Source organism: Prorops nasuta, unplaced genomic scaffold, assembly GCF_024137725.1.
Source record: "Prorops nasuta isolate Cenicafe-Biocafe unplaced genomic scaffold, Cenicafe_Pnas_1.2 PNAS00019, whole genome shotgun sequence".
NCBI classification, from domain to species: Eukaryota; Metazoa; Arthropoda; class Insecta; order Hymenoptera; family Bethylidae; genus Prorops; species Prorops nasuta.
The window spans coordinates 3708239-3727068 of NW_027116816.1; the positions used below are offsets into that span (position 1 = coordinate 3708239).

The following is an 18830-nucleotide window of genomic DNA, read 5'->3' on the forward strand; positions in this document are numbered from 1 at the left end:
TATAGTAGACATAGTAGTAGTAAAAACATATACGCATGGATGGCGGATGCATGTATACAAGCATTACCATCGTCCGCCACTCGCCTCGGCCTGACACGCCAACTCGCCGCCACCAGTCTATCACATCTAGTAAAGTAAAGGGCTAAGGCTAAAGTAGGCAAGGCCTTTAAGTATTTTAATACTTCTATATAATAATTGTAATATGTCCAAAAATATGAAATAATTTATGCATAAATAATTTTTTTAAAATCTTATAGGTTGTAACAGGTTTTTATGTATTTAACTGTATAAATCGTACACGAAAAAGGATATAAATAGTATAGTTTAATAGCATTTAAAATTTTAACACTTGTCAATAATTAAATAATATGACAGAAGCTAAAAGATCTAATTAATAAAAATTAAATAACTTTGCTAAAACTATTGTTTTGTAAAAATAAAAGGAAATGTAATCAATTATGCAATTCCTACTTTTTAAATATATAATTATTTAAATTAGCTCTTTAAAAACAAGGCCATTTGACTGTATTTTTATGAACATTCATGTTGATAGTTACACTGGAACCATTCTACACTATTTATCACTATCTATGATTCAAACAATATATTTTTTGGATAGCATCTAAACATAACTTACTTATGAGATGTCTTGGATACGTGATAATACTCTCAATTGGTTTCAACATATAGCTGTAAGAATTATAAGAGCTGGACATGTTCCAAAACATGTAGCAATTATCATGGATGGCAATCGTCGCTACGCTAACAAAAATAATGTTGAAAAAATTGAGGGCCATACTAGAGGGTACGTCAATAAATGTTTTTATTTTAAAATAATTTTTCTTATATGTTTCTTTTATCCATAGTTTTGATAAATTAGCAGAGTCTTTGCAATGGTGTATGGATTTGGGTATCTCTGAAGTAACTGTTTATGCATTTAGCATAGAAAATTTTAAAAGAACTAAAGAAGAAGTTGATTGTTTAATGGAATTAGCTAGTCAAAAATTTCAAAGATTATTGGATGAAAAGTAAGTTTTTTTTTTATGAAATTCAAAATGCAGAAAAATGTACATAAATTATATTTTTAAATTTAATCAATTCTTTTCAGAGAAAAATTAATGGAACATGGTGTTTGCGTACGAGTAATAGGAAATTTATCATTGATACCGGATAAAGTGAAAAGACATATTGCAGAAGCAATGTTCTTAACAAAGGACAATAATAATGCAATTCTGAATGTTGCATTTGCCTACACATGTAAATATATTTATGTTCTACTCTCATATATATATATATTATTCTTTTAATATATAAAATTTTTTTTATAGCAAGAGATGAAATAACATATGCCATTAAAGATGTACTAGACGGTGTTAAAAGTACTGACATAAAAATTGAGGATATTAATGATGATCTTCTTTCGAAATGTTTATATACCTATAAATCACCTGATCCTGATTTACTTATAAGAACTTCTGGAGAGCATAGACTTAGTGACTTTCTTATGTGGCAGGTAAATCTAAAATTCTGTTTTCTCTTTGACTAAATGATTTGCATATTTATATTTATTAATTTCAGTGCACAAATACTTATATTCATTTTGTCAATGTATTGTGGCCAGAATTCAGTGTGTGGGACTTTCTTAGAGCAATATTCTTTTATCAAAGATATTATTCTCAATTAATCAAGGAACAAGGCAATATACATTTATTAAATCCAATAATATCTTCCTATATTAAAAAATTATACCTAAAAAGAACAAATATGCTTCAAAAAATGGTACAGCTATAGAAAATATTTAGTTCCATTTATATCTGGGATAAATTTATGGTTTTGGGCAAAAATTTGGATAGAAATATGGATAAGAAATAGTACAAAAAAATGTATATATAAATATTTATTTTCTAAAAATAATACATTTTTGTAATATACTTGTATTAAACATAAAATTGCACACAATTTAGGAAGAAAGTTTGTTTAAACAAATACTACTGATAATGCTATAATCAAAACAGTTTGAAATAGATCATTTTTGAACTAATCATTTTAATAATAATTTATAAATAGATAAGAATTATATGTATAGGGTCCAACAGTTAAAATATTCCAGTGCAAAGATACAAGATGTGTATCTCTGTAACTATTAGAGCTATCATAATGTTTGTCCTTTCTGCATACTAGTAGTAAGACGTTTTGAATAGGTTCAATGCAAAATATTAACCTTTTGCTCTCCACTGTCCCCTTTCAAAAGGCATAATGTTCCCTATCTAGAAACAGCAGAGTACAAAGGCCTAGCATCTTTTATAGTTATAGAGATATGACTTTTTGTATCTGTGTTCTGGGGTGCTTTAAAACCAGCAGATCCTTATATATATATATATATATATATAAATTAACATAATGATACAATAAGAGGACATATTTATAAGGAAATATGTATAAAACTATTAGTACTAAAATAAAACATTTTGATGTACTTAATTAAAGTCATTTTAAAATAGATTGTGCAAAGTTTGAAATACATATATATTCATAGATAGCATGGTTTGTTCATTATGAAAATGTACTTTATCAATGGTTAAAAATGTTATTGCAAAAATTGTATTTCCTTAGAAAAGAAATTTGAGTTTAAACTATTTCCAGCTTTATCATTTTGAGTTAAATGGATGATTACCAAGTCTTCTGGCAGCTGGTTGCCTTTGTCTACTTAAAAAAGATTGTCCTTGGCCAGAACTAAGTGCAGCTAATTTCTGATCTATAGCTTCCCTATGGTAGTTTAAACCCAAACGATAAAAAGCAGATAACATTAATTTTTCATCAACCTCCTTTTTTAGCCTTGATTCTTTCAATGATTTTTCAAGTTCTTCAATAGTTTTCCTATGTTCTAAAATTTGATTTCTTAAAACCACAATTTCTGAAGGAGTAGAATTACTCTGCTTTGGGTCCAAACTTTTGATCACACTTTTAGCTTTTTCCACATATTTTTTATATCTTTCTTCCAAATTAGCACTTTCATACTCTTTTTTAGTTAATTTCTCTTGTATAGCATAGTTCTTTTGTTTTTGTGCCTGCAAAACATTTTCCTTTTCATCAATTTGAAAAATCAATTGTTCCTTTTCTGTTTGAGATCTTCTAAGTTCTTCTTGCAGTTGTGATAATCTCTGTTGCAAGTTAGCGTTATCAAACTTTTCTCCATTACTTTGCATTTCTTCCAATTTATTCTCTAACTCGATTATCCTTTGGTTAGCTTTACGATTTTGGCCCCTTAAATTGTTTACTTGTTCTTCAGAATGCTCTAGTAGAGCTTGAATGGTAGGCAATCTATCGTCATTACCACTTTCTTTAAGTTTCAACATTTTATTTTCATGTTCTAAATACAACAATTTTTCTTTAATTTCAAGTGGAAGACTTTCTGCTGCAGCGATAGCATCCTCTGTCGAAAGCTTATTCAAATTTTCAGCTGCTTGGAGTTGAGAACATTTTAACTCTTCATTTGTTTCTTTCAAAGAGTCCCTCTCTATTATTAATCTGTCCCTTTCTCTTATTACAGAGTTCAGTTTTGTTTCCATCTTTTTAGCTTCAAATTCCAATTTATCTGATTTATTGCACTGCTCGTCAAACTTATGCCGAACTTCAGCAAATTGCTGCTTACAAACATCCAAATGATTACGTAACATAGCATTACGTTTAATTTCTTCTTCAAAATCAATTTTAGTTTGTAAATATTCCATATTTTTATCCTCTAGAATTTTTACTTGCCTCCTTAAATCACTTAAATCTTCCATTTTCTTCTTATAAGATTCTATTGTCAATTCATATTTAGTCACTTTATCAGCTGTCTCTCTTAGAGCATCAACCTCATCCTTTAGGTGATTAGCTTCATCTGCTGCTTTTTGTAAATCTTCTTGTTTAGATTGCAGTTCTAAAACTTCTTTTTCCAATAGCTCAACCTTTAATCTGTAATCATCTCTGGAAGTTTCCATTTTGAACAATTCATCCTTCAAAGCTTCTACTTGTTTTCTAAAGCTATTTTGATATTTTAAAATGGAACCAGAATCCTCCGGATTTTCAAATTCATCCAACCTTTCTTGGAGTTTTTTATTTTCAAGTATTAAAGCAGCTTTCTCTTCTTGTAACAGAGTAAGCTGTTGATCTAATTCATGACATTGCTGTGCTAACCGATCTTTCAAATCAGCTACTGCTTGAAGTTCTGCTAATAAACGTTGCTGGTTACCATCTGTTGTATCTATAGACTCAAAATTAAGACTTGTGCCCAAACTTAAACGTGGTCCATACATATTACTCTCCAGTTCTTGAATACTCTGCATAATTGCTTGTTGAACAGTCTCCTCCATTCCCATAATTCTTGTAATGTATTGTTGCTTTTGATTGCAATTAACAGCACAACCAAGAATAAGTTGTAAAAGTCTTCTTAATTCTTGACTGTCGCTATGTTCTCCAATTTTTGTGGCATCAGGTTTAACATAACCTGATAGTTGTTGATTAAGACATTCTACATAGTATTCTATTACAGCTTCAATAATTTTCTTAAGATTACTTACTTTTAGCCGCCAATTACAGCCAACATCAGTTTTAATTTTGGCCTTCCAAACAGTAGTGAACCATTCTGGAGCAATTTGTGCCAAAGCTTCAGCCAGAGCAACTCCATCGCTAACATCTTCAGCGGTAGAATGAGCCGCTTGTAGGTCAAAAGTATCCAACCATTTAATTAAATTACTTAATTGTTGGTCATCCATTTTTTTTACACAAAAAACGAATAATTCGTAATGGATAAACCTAACATTGTGATACGAAAATTTTCTCTAAGCGATTTTCCTTCATTTAGACATTTCACCAATTGTTATCTTACATTATACAATATTCATTCCATTTGTAATTTAAGTGTTTGTATACGTAACACAATCGATTAGAAATTTATATCGTACAAATAATACGACTCCTCTCTACATATGTTGCTTTCGTGAAGCTTTAAATGAAAATATATACAGCATTAAGAATTTGTATTCCTACAAAAATATTTTCTTACATCTCTTAAATTTCATCTCCATATTTCCCACACACTTATATATAAATTTATAAGTTTCTTCAAGACAAGAGCAGTCGAGCACGTCGACGGTCGAATTGGATCGAATCTGATCGAATCGTCTAAGCACTTCCTGTAATGTTTCTATTGTCTTTCTTCTTTCAGCTCTTGTTTGGATTTATAGGCATCATTTATCACTGTTGGTTTAGTTCAAACTTCAAGTAAATTGACTGAATTATAATGGCATGTTCCGTTATTTGACTGTGAGTACTGATTACTGAAAATCTGTACTCTACAGGGTCTTTTCCTAACAGCGGAGCATAGGAGATTCGTGTTATTTGACTATTCGCTATGTGCACACCTACACATTGGTAGTCAGGTAAGAATGTGTAGTGATGCATATGCATAATATCAGCGCTGACTGTCGGTAAATTTTGTTATTTTTGCCGGACTTTTTTTGTTTATGTATATTGCTACACATTCTTACCTGACTGCCAACGCGTAGGTGTGCACATATAGCGAATAGCGCTCAGGATAATGGTGGCCGTGTTCCAGAATTCACTGCCATGAGTGCCAGTACTGCGGATATCGTTATATGTACATACTATGTATGTATCTTTCTCAAGAATGAAGCATTTAAAGAAGACAGAAGGATATTCCGCAGTACATACCAACATACATAATAGGCCGTTACCAATAGTTGGATACAAAAAATGAGATTCATCCGCCATATTGATGTGGAGAATGTTTACATGCTAATCCTAGCAGAAAGAGGTGTAAAATGGAGAAATGTCAAATGGTAAGGTTACTAGAGTAAAAATTGAAAATAATGAATGGAAAGTACGAATATTCTTTATTTTCATTCAAAGTATTCAAATTTTACTTTAGTAACGACAACATTTGACATTTTTCCATTTTACACCTCTTTCTGCTACAATCAGCATGTAAACATTTCTCCACACCAAAATGGCGGATGAATCTCATTTTTCGTATCCAACTATTGGTAACGACCTATTATATGTTGGTACTACGCAATATTGACCAATCAGCGCTCTCAGATTCCATCATTTCGAGTGCTATAGTCAACTAACACGAATCTCCTATGCTCCGCTGTTAGGAAAAGACCCTATACTTTGTGTGATACAATGGTTGCATTCAGTGGCATTCAGTAGAGACAAATGTTGAGGGAGCGGTGTATGTTATTGGCTATTACTCTTAGATTCTATAATTTAATCCAATAGAAGTAGAAGTTTAAAAAGAATTACTCAACAGTTCCGCAACTGTTGTCTCTACTGAGTACTGAATGCAATGATTTTAGATTACATAGGGCCGGTTGTTCCACCTATTGGCAAACGTCTGGATAAATTTATCCGTTTGGTAAAGCTTGAAATTGAATAGAATTTACTACAGTTTGTAAATTTTACCAAGCAGATAAATTTTACCAATAGGTGGAAAAACCGGCCCATACTCGCAGTTCGCAACTGACGGCAACCAACGGCAACTACGGCAAGTCCGGCAAATCGCACAACTGAATACGGCCAAATCCGCCAAATGATACACGTTTTCAGTGCACTCAGCGCTTATAATGTGCTAAGTTGCTGAACGTAACCATTGGATGATTAGTTAGCGCTTTTTGAATTTAACCGTTCATATCGAGTGTTTTGCTAATAACGCTGTATCGTCCGTGTACAAAACACACCTATTAATTCGATTGGTTGTTACTAACCGCTATATATTAAGTGCTGTATTGTTCATCCAATCCGATTAGAATAAGGGCTACATTTTAAAACAGAACGGTTTACGATTTGTTAGTGTCGATTACGAGAGATGCGATTATTGCGATTGGTTGCGATTACCCGCTACACGACTCACTTAACCGTTTGAAAATTTTTGAGGCAGTTACTTTTTACAATCATACACAGCCGTCAGTTGCAAATTTACAATTTGTTTAGTTCAGTTTGGGGAGTTTGAATCAGTTTTATTGATTTTATACTGTATGAAGCGACAGTAAGCTTTTCTACTATCTCGTAGAATAATTTATATGTGATTTTTGTGAAATTTAAGCAACATATCTGTTCATATAAAACAGCAAGAATCTGATTTAAAAGAGTTTTGTAAGTATTCATAAATATAATACTTGCTAAGTTGAAATAAATTAATGAATATATATTTTAGTAAATAAATACATTTTGTAATTTTCGCAGTTACCGTGGTTTTAATATTGACGAAGGAAAAATCTATCCAGAAGAGAAGCTACTTTTGTTAAATATTTTTCAATATGATGGATGAGTGTATTGCTCCACAATGGACAGATCTTACATCAAGTCCACAGCAGCTCTCAGATGATTATTTTGAGAAAGTACATAAAGTTCATGAGCCAATGAATCTTAAAGTGCATCATTCTGATTTATTGATAGATCCTGCTGATCAGAGTGTAAATGAATTAAGCATATTAAAAATGACACCTATTAAAGCAATATCTCCAAAAACCAAGCATAATCAATCAACAAGCAGAGAAATAAGTTTAAATGAAGTACTCCGTGAAGCTGTAGAGAATCTTGAACATTTTTCAAAAAAATCATCAAAATCTCAAAATTTAATAAATCAATCAGCTTCGAATAATTCAACTTTTAAGACTCCAAAATCTTTGATAAAAGCCAAATCTTGTAAATCTGTTGATCTACATTCAAAAAGCAATAGAACAACAAGATGTATGAGCAATAAGAAAAACATGAACACTAGAAGAAGTGCTTTTGTTATGGAGTCATCTAATGCTCAGTGTATCATAGATTCCACAGTACAACCATTGGAAACTTTACCCAATTCTGATTCAATACAGCTTGATAAAAAACTTTTAATCAAAAGGACTCAATCAAAATCTGAAACTACTAAGCTAACAAGCAGTTTATATAATAGAAATGAAACTTCAATAGAAAATTCAATACAAACTTTTAACATGTCATTAAGGTCCAAGTCTAAAATTAATTCTCAAGTAAAAGAGAATCTGAAAGAAGTGGAAGTACCAGAGTGTAATAACTATACACCTTCAATTAGTAGCTCTCTGGAATGCAAAAATGATATATCTGCAAATATCCCAATCAGGAAGTGTAAGAGTATCAATCCTTTTAAATCAACACTGAATGAAAAAATTAAAGCTGCAGATAATAATAAAAAAACCAGAAAATCTGTAGCAAATACTAAATCAATTGAATTTAATAAAATGTCTGATGGGAATGATTTTTCAAAAAAATCTTGCAAAAACTTGTATTCCTTAAAAAAGAATAATAATGATTGTTCTAATAATGATGTTTCATCTTCAATACCTGTAGCTGAATTAGAAGATACTGACAACAACAAAACAAATACCGATCAGAAAACTAATGAATGTGCAACAAGTAAAAATGTAGACATAAAAGCAGAAAAAAATGACTTATCAATAAAAGATAAAGCTTCTTCTTCAGTGTCTCCAAAATGCACTAATCAATCTAAAATATGTTATCCTTATCGCAGACAAAGTTTAAAATTTAAACCTCCTAATCAATATATAAGTTTGGCTGAAGCAGTTTCTAAATTTCAGTGTAGGACACCAAAACGTTTTCGATCAGTCAGCAATAAAAATCGAAAACCTGATATTTTAGCAAATGTAAGAAGACATTCTTTAAAATTAACTGTAGCTGTTTCTCCTGCATTAATGTCTAAAACCAGGGTAAGACCGACTACAGCTCTTAGCCAAGAGAAGCGTGAACAATTGGAATTGGAAGAAATTAAGAAGCATCAAATTAAAGCAAATCCTCTTAAACCTAGTATTCTTAAAAGTTGTCAGCCCCTAAAAAAAGCTGAAAAGAAACCAGTAACTATCCCTGAACCTTTTCATTTAACAGAGGTTAAAAAACATTGTCAAAAACCTGAAAAACATAATCATAGCAATCATAACAATGAGTTACATCAAACAAAAGCTGTTAAAACAGTTGTAACTACTAATGATAATTGCATTACAGTGGCAGAAGAAAAAGTACTATACTTTGGAGTTCCATTAAAAACTAATAAGAAGATTACACATACATTGCCTTTTAACTTTGAAATGCGTAACAAAGACTTTCAAATGAAAAAAGAGCAAAAGTTGAAAGAACTTCAGGTACAAGAACAAAATAAGATTAAATCAGAATTTCATGCAAAGCCAGTGCCAACTTTTTGTAGGCAACTGCAGCAAAGTGATAACGGTAAAGATAAGGAAGTTAATAAACCTGTAACAGTATGTCCTTTTAGCTTTGAAGAGAGGAATAAACAACTTCTTAAAAAAAAGGAAGAGCTTCTGAAGCAAGCTTCAATCGAAGATAAAAAGGCACGAGTTTTTCATGCCCAGCCTGTACCAGATTTCAAACCTGTTCTTGTGCGCGGTCGTTCCCGAGAAAATATAAAAGCTAAAAACAATACATTAATTGTAGTTAAGAAACCAGCATCATCATGTTCCAAGTTAAACGATTATGAAAATAAGAATCCTAATGTAACACATTTAGGTAACATTAAACAACGACTTTTGGGAACGAAGCCTAAGATCGCACCACCGAAACTTGAAACTGACAAGAGAGCGAAAGAACGACGCCAATTTGATGAAAAATTGAGGCAGAAGGAATTAGAAGATGAATTAAAACGTCAGCAGGAAGAAGAGCGAAATTTGGAAGAAGAGAAAAAGTTAACAGCGGTATTAAGAAAACAAACTGAAACAAAAGCAAGACCTATGCCTGTATTTAAGCCACGACTCTTAGAAAAGTCCACCAAACCTTTGACTAATCCCCAGAGTCCAATGTGGTCTTCTAAAATTAAGAAAGTGCATGATGTTTAAACTATATATTAACATTCTTATAATGCTGAGGTAGAAAAATATCTGCTCTATTATTGAAGTTATTATATGATTAATTTTTGACAAAAGAGTTAAATATTATTTACTCTCTAACTGAGAGTAATTAAATATAGGTATGTAAAGAAGGAATAAATTCACAATCTTGTAAAAATAAGTTAATAGCATTAAAATTATGGCATGGAATCAAAAGTATGTTTTGTAATAGATTAGAAATTTTTCCTCTTTGCATAATTATGTTCATTTTTACTTTGACCAAGCTCTTACAATTCATTTATATATGATTACTTTGAATTTTTATTCTGTTAATTATACGTATTAAAAACATAGTGTTAAACAGAAATCAATTTTTTTAAGTGCAGGTCAAAATAATGTTTTGTAAATTTAGATTCATTTGTATATTGTTAAGACTTTCTTAATTACACCTATTTTAGTTTTATATCATCATTCTTCGCTTAATGTAATATTCAACATGAAATATTAAAATAAGTATAAATTATATACTTTTTTGGAAATTTGTTTAACAATTGTTTCCCGTACATGGTGGATGTCTGTATGTCGGTATGAGCATGTGTGTATCTACTATTTCTAAAAAATAACTTTTATAATTACACTGGTATAAAGTGTAATGCAATATTATAATAACAAATATGTAAGTTTTATATAAACTTTATAAATCAATATAAAAATCATATTAGTAGTTGCATGTCTGATAATGACTACTGACTTATAATAAGTATTACATAAGAAAAAAAATCTTTACCTCAACAATATATTTTATTTTAATTATACAAAGACCACTCTTTCACCATCACACATTTTTCTCCACTTTATTCACATCAGTCTGAGGAACAAAAGCATGTGTTAGTACTTTTGTTAAGAAGAAAAATATCAGTTCTGGAGCTTATACAATTAGACACGTCCGACTGCGCAACATGGTTAAATACTAAATAATTGAAATAATATATTTTACAATTTTAAATACAGTTAAAATTATGTAATCTGTTAGAGGTCAAAACTAAGTAATTTAATAGTGAACATATGATTTTAATTTTATTAGAAATAAAGCTACAGATTCAAAACCCGAGACCAAAATGTTCTTTAATGAAAAGAGAAACACAATATATTAAAAAAGTTTAGCAGATTTTAATGTTTTTTTCTCGTCCCCTTTTAAAAGTATTACGCTTAACTTTCTTGATTCTTAAAAGTTTATGGTTAATCAATTTTCTTAAAATATGATTTCTATATATTTTATTATAATTTAATTATTTATAAAATCTGTACTAAGATTTAGTGAAAAGAGGAATAAAAACTGTCATTTTTCACAATGTTTTAAAATGAAGATCTAGGTGACAATTATAAATAAGTTAATGGATCATTTAATACTCAAGGCCATTGCTGTGGAAAAGCGCTTTCTCATATTATAAACGTGTAAAACTGATTATATTAGCAAACAGAAGTTAAGCTTATGGTGATTGTTGCTATTAAGAACGTTACCTTGCAATCTCTCATCTAATATATAAATAATATCAATATCATCATTCAGTTTTTCATAATATTATATTCTCCTGGCCCGTGTAGACTATGTCACGATTACTTTTTAAATCTTGTTGAGACATGTTTTTAGTTTCTAAAAATTTGCTCGACTTTTATTAAGTCTTTTTAAGTCTTTAGATCTGAAGACATATATAAGGGACACTTATTCTATATAATCTGAAAGCCATTCTTGTCATAGTTCCTTCAACAAAGCTGACTTTGCATTTTTTAGCTTGTCTAATCTCCTTTGAAGATGTGAATTCGCGGTTTCTAATTCTTCTACACGTCCTTGCGATTCTCGAACCTACAATCATATGTATAAAATAGAATTCTCAATTATAAGATTCAATAAACGCATTTTAATTAATAATAAAGACGTGTAGTAAAATAAACAGAAATATATGATTATTGAAGTAGGGCATACTTCTCTTTGTAATTTTCGTTTTTCCACTTTTAATTCATCTTCCGCTTTTTCAGATGCTTCTGCTGCGGATTTATAACGTATCACTTGGCTTTCTAGCCTCGCAACTGTAGCTTGTAATGTGGACATATCTTGTTCTGCCTTTTGAAGCTTGAATTTATAATCAGCAAGCAATTTATTTGCTTCTCGTTGAATATCTTCAGAATCCGTTAAACAACCTACAGCAAAAAATAAACTATATAAAAACATGTTTTTAAAATCATTAATCTCTACGATAGTAATAACCTAATACTGAACCGGGTGATCTTTCAGCTCTTATGCGACTCCTGCTTTCTTCAAGCTCCAATCTTAGATGCCGTATCTCATCTTGCAATTCTTTCTTTTCCAATGCAAACTTTCTGAGTCGCACATCTACAATAAAATCATTGATTACATAACATTCAAGTACTATCCATTGCAGACAGTAGTTTTCCTAATCTGATACCAGTAAGATAAACATCTGTAGTATTATGATTTGTACGTATCCACACCCTTTATACTTCGCTAATCCGGAACTATTTAGTCTCAAACATGTCAGAATAACATAAGTCTACTGTATTATAAAAAAAGAAATACTATTAAAAGATCGACGCTATAATTACCTAATGACCCTTCACCAGCGTTTTGTAATAGTACTGCAGCTTCTACACTGACTAGAACCCTTTTTCTGTGGCATGGCCTACTTTCAACATCATTCTCTTCATTTTCACTGCCATTATCTTCAACTATAACTAGCCCATTTTCCTATAATTGTACACATTCTTTAATTATTCTATTGCTTAATAATATCATAAATATAAGTAATAACATAGTAAACTTCTTACTTGTATAAGAGTATCCCTTTCTAATAATTGTGCTTTACAGCTTTCTAAATCTTCCTTTAATCGCTGGCTAACACGTTTTAATTGTTCAACATCACGATTTTTTTCCCTGAGTTCTCGTCGCAGTTGTGACGTAGTCTCTTCCAATTCTTCTAGTTTATCTTTTAATAAATCAACCTGATATGCATACGAAGACTTTTCATTATCTAGTTGAGCATTAGCTATCATTGCTTTCCTGAATTTTTCTTCAAATTCCTTAAGCTCTAACTGCAATAATATCAGAAAAAATAAATTTTATTCTAAATTTATAATCTATATTGACAAAGTACCCTAAGATCTCTGTTAAGTCCTGCATCCTCTAAAGAATCTTCGGATGATCTACGGCTGGACTGAAAGTTATTAGAGTTGGTCAGAAGGCGTGATGATCTCACTGGGTCAGGAGTTACTCTCATTGCTCTGTTGGTATCTGCTAAACAAACCATTAAATGTTTTCATTTTAAATCGATTGAAAAGGGATGTCTTTATGTTTAAAAAAATAAATTTTTATAACACTGAATACAAAACTTTACCAGCACACATATCATAAACTCTATCAGCATTCTCTTCTGCTTCCTTCTGCTGTCTCTCTAGCTCTCGCATCCGTATTTCTCTAGCCTCAGCTCTTGCTTGTCGCCTTGCTGCTAATCGTGCTTCAGCCTGAAAGTATGTATGGTAATTCCATCCTGTTATCAAACGAAATATTGAATATTGATTTTAATAAAATCATTTTGATGAATGGAGTTTTCTTCTATTAAATTCAAAAATAATAGAAAAATTTTTCAGCTTGTACGCTTGTAGTACATAAAACAATTACATAAGATGGTAATAAATTTTTGTTTTCTCTGTAACAATGAGATATACTAAGCCTCACTAGGGAACGGATGATGCATGCATGTTTATGAAGTACAAATACTTATTGCATGAAAACAAATAAAACTCATTATAGCTTAATATTTTTTTTAACATATATGCAATAGCTTTGTAGGAATAATATTTTTTGATATTCAACTTACTCAACTTCTATCCTTTTTTACATAAATCATGCATGGCCAGATATAAATATGAGATAAGCTAAACAGATTTCCCATAAAATATATATACGCTACCTCTTTAGCTATTTGGTCTAAAGCCTGATCCTCGGCTGAATGCCTTGTGGCAGTTCGCCTTCTTCCAGTCATGGTAGACTCCATTTTATGTTTTTTCTTAGATTTGCCAGTTTAACAAGATTTAATTGTATAAGTTGATTTCTTTTTCTTATATCATTAGGGTATAAACCCTGATGCTCTATACACAAGAAACAGATCAATGCTACTTTAACAATTTTAATAACAAAAATAGTATAAGTAAACAAGTAGGTTTTTTAAAATCTTATACAGTTTTGAAGATTCTTTACAGTTACTTAGATTGCATAATGTTATTTACATTCAGTATGTCCTAAATATTTTATTTCTTTTTAATTTTATACCAGAATAGATCCTTTACATTTTTATGAGGTGAATGAAGAAACAATAAGGTAAAACAGTTATCTCCAAAGCGAACATAAAGCAATAAAAAAGGTGCGAGGGGGAGGGGGTGAAATGAATGTAAAGACCGACCCAATATGATATTAAATTTAAAAAATGAAGGAAGAGTGTCGCACAGCTACATACACCTACACATTATAACTGAGTAGTCAGTTAACAGCTAAACGTGAATGAAGCGATAAAAATCAATTATTAGTTAAGGTTTATGATAGGTTGATGGTATATACACTTCTAAATAACGTAGACATAGACTTACGAAAATAAGTGTACTATTCGACGCGATCAATGATTTCAAGCTTTTTTTTATTTTCCAAAGATTCGCGATCGGAAATAAATCGAAGAAAGACACTATAAATACAATAGTCTATGAGAATTTAAGTGTCTGTGTCATACTACTGCCACGATGACTATCTGTAACACGGTTGCATTATAGCTTTGCGACAGTTTCTATTAGGCAGCCTCAATCCAAATTAATCAAACTCAACGAATACCGAGTACCTCCCAAGTTCTTGTGTTGCAGATTATTACTTTAAGAGTAAAAAATTGGTAAAAATCTGTAACCGAAGTGCGTAACCGCATTACATACGTATAATATAAAAGACATTTTTCCTCTTTTCGTGTATGTATACTATTGTACACATATAGAAGTTCCAATACGCGCTCTATCGAAAAGTCTAACTACATACAAGATACAAGCCTCTGTTTCACACTTGCCTCTTGCCGCCCTTGCCACAGGCCACTCCTTTTCCTTCTTTTTCACACACTGAAGTGTGCTGTGTGGTGCTATGCCACTGATGTTAAAAAGTACTAAAGTACTTTACCTTACCATTTTACCCCATTCACCATTACTTTACTTACTCTACTACTCTATTATATTCTCTACGCCGCACCTTAAACCCTACAACCAAGAACCAAGTACCAAACTTGCTATAGAAATACTTAGGTAGTATCGAGAGTCATCTACAGGCAGAAACCCTGTACTGCTAGCTTTTGCGCGCTATGTGAGTTTTCTCATTTAACGGGATCCCTCATGCGTGCTTTACCGACAGTACAAGTCAATAAACATTTTCGGTAGTATACCATATGGCCGAAAGGCATTATGACCGAAGGACATTATGGCCGAAAAACATTATAGCCGAAAAACGCTATATTCAGATCAATGAAAACCTATTAAAAACCTGTAGCAACAGTGATGTTGTACAACCAATGCCAGGTATGACTTTTTCTAATGTTTCGATGCATTTAGGAACTGCTTTAAAAAGACACTAGCGCTCTTACTACATATGTAGTACTAATACGCGCGCCTATGTATAACTCATCCTCGCTTATCTCGTATATACACAATGGGAAATTAAATCATATGTAGCTCAGGCATCAGATAGTGTAGTAATGAATTAAATAATATAATTCAACCCGGGAAAGAAAACTATAGTATAATTAACGGGAATCCGTATACCGACATTACATAGCGAAAACTATTCCGCATGCAACGTCGTCATTTGTTGACGGATTGTAAAGTTATTACAGGTTTTTGGAAATGCCAGAAGCTTATCTACTAAGTTACGTTAGGAAAATTAACAAAAAATGAAAAAAAATTTTTGTTTAAATAAATATATTAACATTATTGAGAAACAACAATTAAATCGCAAAATCCCCCAACCTACTTTACTAGATAATGTTCATACGTTTCCAAAAAGTCCACAAAAATGCAAATCTGTCAAGAAATGACGATGCTGCATGCAAAATAGTTTTCGCCCTGTAATGTCGGTATACGGATTCCCGTTAAGGTGTGGTGTGCTCTTGGCACTTCTACAAGATTCCCAAAGATCAGAAAATTAATTCGAATCATTTACTAATCGGAAGGGATCTTGTAGAAGTGAGCCCCCCCACCACGACAAGGTGGCACACCGTCGGGGAGGGAGGCGGCGCCGCCTCACCTGAAACAAAAAGAAAACAAAAATATACTTGAAAAAACGAGTATTCAACCCGAAATGTGGAAGGATTTTCAAAGAAAATACTTCCACATTTCAGATTCTAATTAGGAATTTCAAAGACAGACAAAGATATAAATTAATAAAGCATGCTACAAAAAGTGAATGAATAGAGAAACTAACTAAATTGTTACTTCTTTCTAGCTGTTAATTGAAAAGCTTCCTCCTCTCGAGCGTGAATGTTAATTCACACAAAGGTCAACCAGATCATGACTGATACTCTCCTCAGTGACTAATTACCCTTACATTCTTTGTCCCTTGGTGTGGATCCGAGTTGTCACACGAAGAACTACTACGTCGAGGAAACGATTTACACATCAATAAAGATGGACCCCTATTAGGTGAACTTAATGAGCCAACGTCGAGAGTCCACAAGGACAAAGTAAGTAAGGGTTGATAGTCGCTGAAGGAGGATCAGCCCGAGCAAGTTGACACTCGAGAGTCCACTTCTCAATAAACACCTGTACTTGAATTAACAATGAATGAAAATTATAAGATTAAATTTATCTATCTTTGAAATTATTTAAATAAATGTGGACTTAAGTAAACGGAGAGTGTTTACTTCCTACTCCTTGGTAGCCTTATCCTATAAGCGTCCTTCCTAAAACATAAAATAAATTAAACAAGTATGAGAAATAAGAAAAGAATGTATTTGCCTGTACGTCTTCCTCCAACGACGGCTCGATTCCGAATGATGGTTTGACTCACTCCAACCCAGGGTGGCAATGGCGCATGATTGGTGTCGGTTCGTGTTGGATTTATGCCGACAATCGACAATGTGGTCACTACCCATGGTCCTCTCCCGATCCAACTGAAACAGAAAGAAAACAAAAATATACTTGAAAAAACGAGTATTCAACCCGAAATGTGGAAGGATTTTCAAAGAAAATACTTCCACATTTCAGATTCTAATTAGGAATTTCAAAGACAGACAAAGATATAAATTAATAAAGCATGCTACAAAAAGTGAATGAATAGAGAAACTAACTAAATTGTTACTTCTTTCTAGCTGTTAATTGAAAAGCTTCCTCCTCTCGAGCGTGAATGTTAATTCACACAAAGGTCAACCAGATCATGACTGATACTCTCCTCAGTGACTAATTACCCTTACATTCTTTGTCCCTTGGTGTGGATCCGAGTTGTCACACGAAGAACTACTACGTCGAGGAAACGATTTACACATCAATAAAGATGGACCCCTATTAGGTGAACTTAATGAGCCAACGTCGAGAGTCCACAAGGACAAAGTAAGTAAGGGTTGATAGTCGCTGAAGGAGGATCAGCCCGAGCAAGTTGACACTCGAGAGTCTACTTCTCAATAAACACCTGTACTTGAATTAACAATGAATGAAAATTATAAGATTAAATTTATCTATCTTTGAAATTATTTAAATAAATGTGGACTTAAGTAAACGGAGAGTGTTTACTTCCTACTCCTTGGTAGCCTTATCCTATAAGCGTCCTTCCTAAAACATAAAATAAATTAAACAAGTATGAGAAATAAGAAAAGAATGTATTTGCCTGTACGTCTTCCTCCAACGACGGCTCGATTCCGAATGATGGTTTGACTCACTCCAACCCAGGGTGGCAATGGCGCATGATTGGTGTTGGATTTATGTCGATATTGGGAAAATGCGGTCACTATCCATGGCTCTCTCCCGCTCCAACTGAAACAGAAAGAAAACAAAAATAAAATTGAAAAAACGAGTATTCAACCCGAAATGTGGAAGGATTTTCAAGGAAAATATTTCCACATTTCAGATTCTAATTGGGAATTTCAAGGACAGACAAAGATATAAATTAATAATGCATGCTACAAAAAGTGAATGAATAGAGAAACTAACTAAATTGTTACTTCTTTCTAGCTGTTAATTGAAAAGCTTCCTACTCTCGAGCGTGAATGTTAATTCACACAAAGGTCAACCAGATCATGACTGATACTCTCCTCAGTGACTAATTACCCTTACATTCTTTGTCCTTTGGTGTGGATCCGAGTTGTCACACGAAGAACTACTACGTCGAGGAAACGATTTACACATCAATAAAGATGGACCCCTATTAGGTGAACTTAATGAGCCAACGTCGAGAGTCCACAAGGACAAAGTAAGTAAGGGTTGATAGCCGCTGAAGGAGGATCAGCCCGAGCCAGTTGACACTCGAAAGTCCACTTCTCAATAAACACCTGTACTTGAATTAACAATGAATGAAAATAATAAGATTAAATTTATCTATCCTTGAAATTATTTAAATAAATGTGGACTTAAGTAAACGGACTGGTAATTAAGCCGTACTCGTTGACAGCCTTGTCCTACAAGAGTCCTTCCTAAAACATAAAATAAATTAAACAAGTATGAGAAATAAAAAAATAAATTATTTGCCAGTACGTCCTCTCCCGATGATGTCCCGATTCCAAGTGAGGGTTTGACTTGGTCCAACCCAGGATGGCAATGGCGCATGATTAGTGTTGGATTTATGTCGATATTGGGAAAATGCGGTCACTATCCATGGCTCTCTCCCGCTCCAACTGAAACAGAAAGAAAACAAAAATAAAATTGAAA

At 32.3% G+C, this 18830-nt stretch overlaps 4 protein-coding genes across 25 annotated transcripts; 2 read left to right on the forward strand and 2 right to left on the reverse strand.

Annotated features, from left to right (window-relative positions):
• Positions 1–23: 23 nt before the first annotated feature.
• Positions 24–1797, forward strand: Dhdds (Dehydrodolichyl diphosphate synthase subunit). Of its 12 annotated transcripts, none has more exons than XM_066739250.1 (6): positions 24–134; positions 620–805; positions 884–1028; positions 1109–1257; positions 1329–1513; positions 1579–1797. In XM_066739250.1, the coding sequence occupies exons 2-6, from the start codon at positions 745–747 to the stop codon at positions 1789–1791; spliced, it is 753 nt and encodes a 250-aa protein (XP_066595347.1). In that variant the 5' UTR covers positions 24–134; positions 620–744; the 3' UTR covers positions 1792–1797. The 12 variants fall into 12 exon arrangements, with proteins under 12 accessions (XP_066595347.1, XP_066595338.1, XP_066595342.1 ...); XM_066739241.1 differs by having other exon boundaries at positions 26–134; positions 554–805; positions 867–1028; XM_066739245.1 differs by having other exon boundaries at positions 26–134; positions 867–1028.
• An 85-nt stretch (positions 1798–1882) lies between these two features.
• On the reverse strand, positions 1883–5526 carry hook (hook microtubule tethering protein). 2 transcript variants are annotated; one of them, XM_066739238.1, is made up of 2 exons: positions 4563–4691; positions 1883–4489 (listed from the first exon to the last, which is right to left on the reverse strand). In XM_066739238.1, the coding sequence occupies exon 2, from the start codon at positions 4359–4361 to the stop codon at positions 2649–2651; it is 1713 nt and encodes a 570-aa protein (XP_066595335.1). In that variant the 5' UTR covers positions 4362–4489; positions 4563–4691; the 3' UTR covers positions 1883–2648. The 2 variants fall into 2 exon arrangements, with proteins under 2 accessions (XP_066595335.1, XP_066595334.1); XM_066739237.1 differs by having other exon boundaries at positions 1883–5526.
• Positions 5527–6715: 1189 nt separating this feature from the next.
• Positions 6716–10464, forward strand: LOC136780507 (targeting protein for Xklp2-like). The gene is made up of 2 exons (XM_066738908.1): positions 6716–7158; positions 7249–10464. The coding sequence occupies exon 2, from the start codon at positions 7323–7325 to the stop codon at positions 9885–9887; it is 2565 nt and encodes an 854-aa protein (XP_066595005.1). The 5' UTR covers positions 6716–7158; positions 7249–7322; the 3' UTR covers positions 9888–10464.
• A 196-nt stretch (positions 10465–10660) lies between these two features.
• On the reverse strand, positions 10661–15178 carry LOC136780508 (leucine-rich repeat flightless-interacting protein 2). 10 transcript variants are annotated; one of them, XM_066738913.1, is made up of 9 exons: positions 14996–15178; positions 13865–14042; positions 13289–13415; positions 13049–13188; positions 12723–12986; positions 12501–12642; positions 12145–12270; positions 11863–12077; positions 10661–11742 (listed from the first exon to the last, which is right to left on the reverse strand). In XM_066738913.1, the coding sequence occupies exons 2-9, from the start codon at positions 13946–13948 to the stop codon at positions 11632–11634; spliced, it is 1209 nt and encodes a 402-aa protein (XP_066595010.1). In that variant the 5' UTR covers positions 13949–14042; positions 14996–15178; the 3' UTR covers positions 10661–11631. The 10 variants fall into 10 exon arrangements, with proteins under 10 accessions (XP_066595010.1, XP_066595011.1, XP_066595009.1 ...); XM_066738914.1 differs by having other exon boundaries at positions 14780–15178; XM_066738912.1 differs by having other exon boundaries at positions 13865–14692; positions 14780–15178.
• Between the last annotated feature and the right edge of the window lie 3652 nt (positions 15179–18830).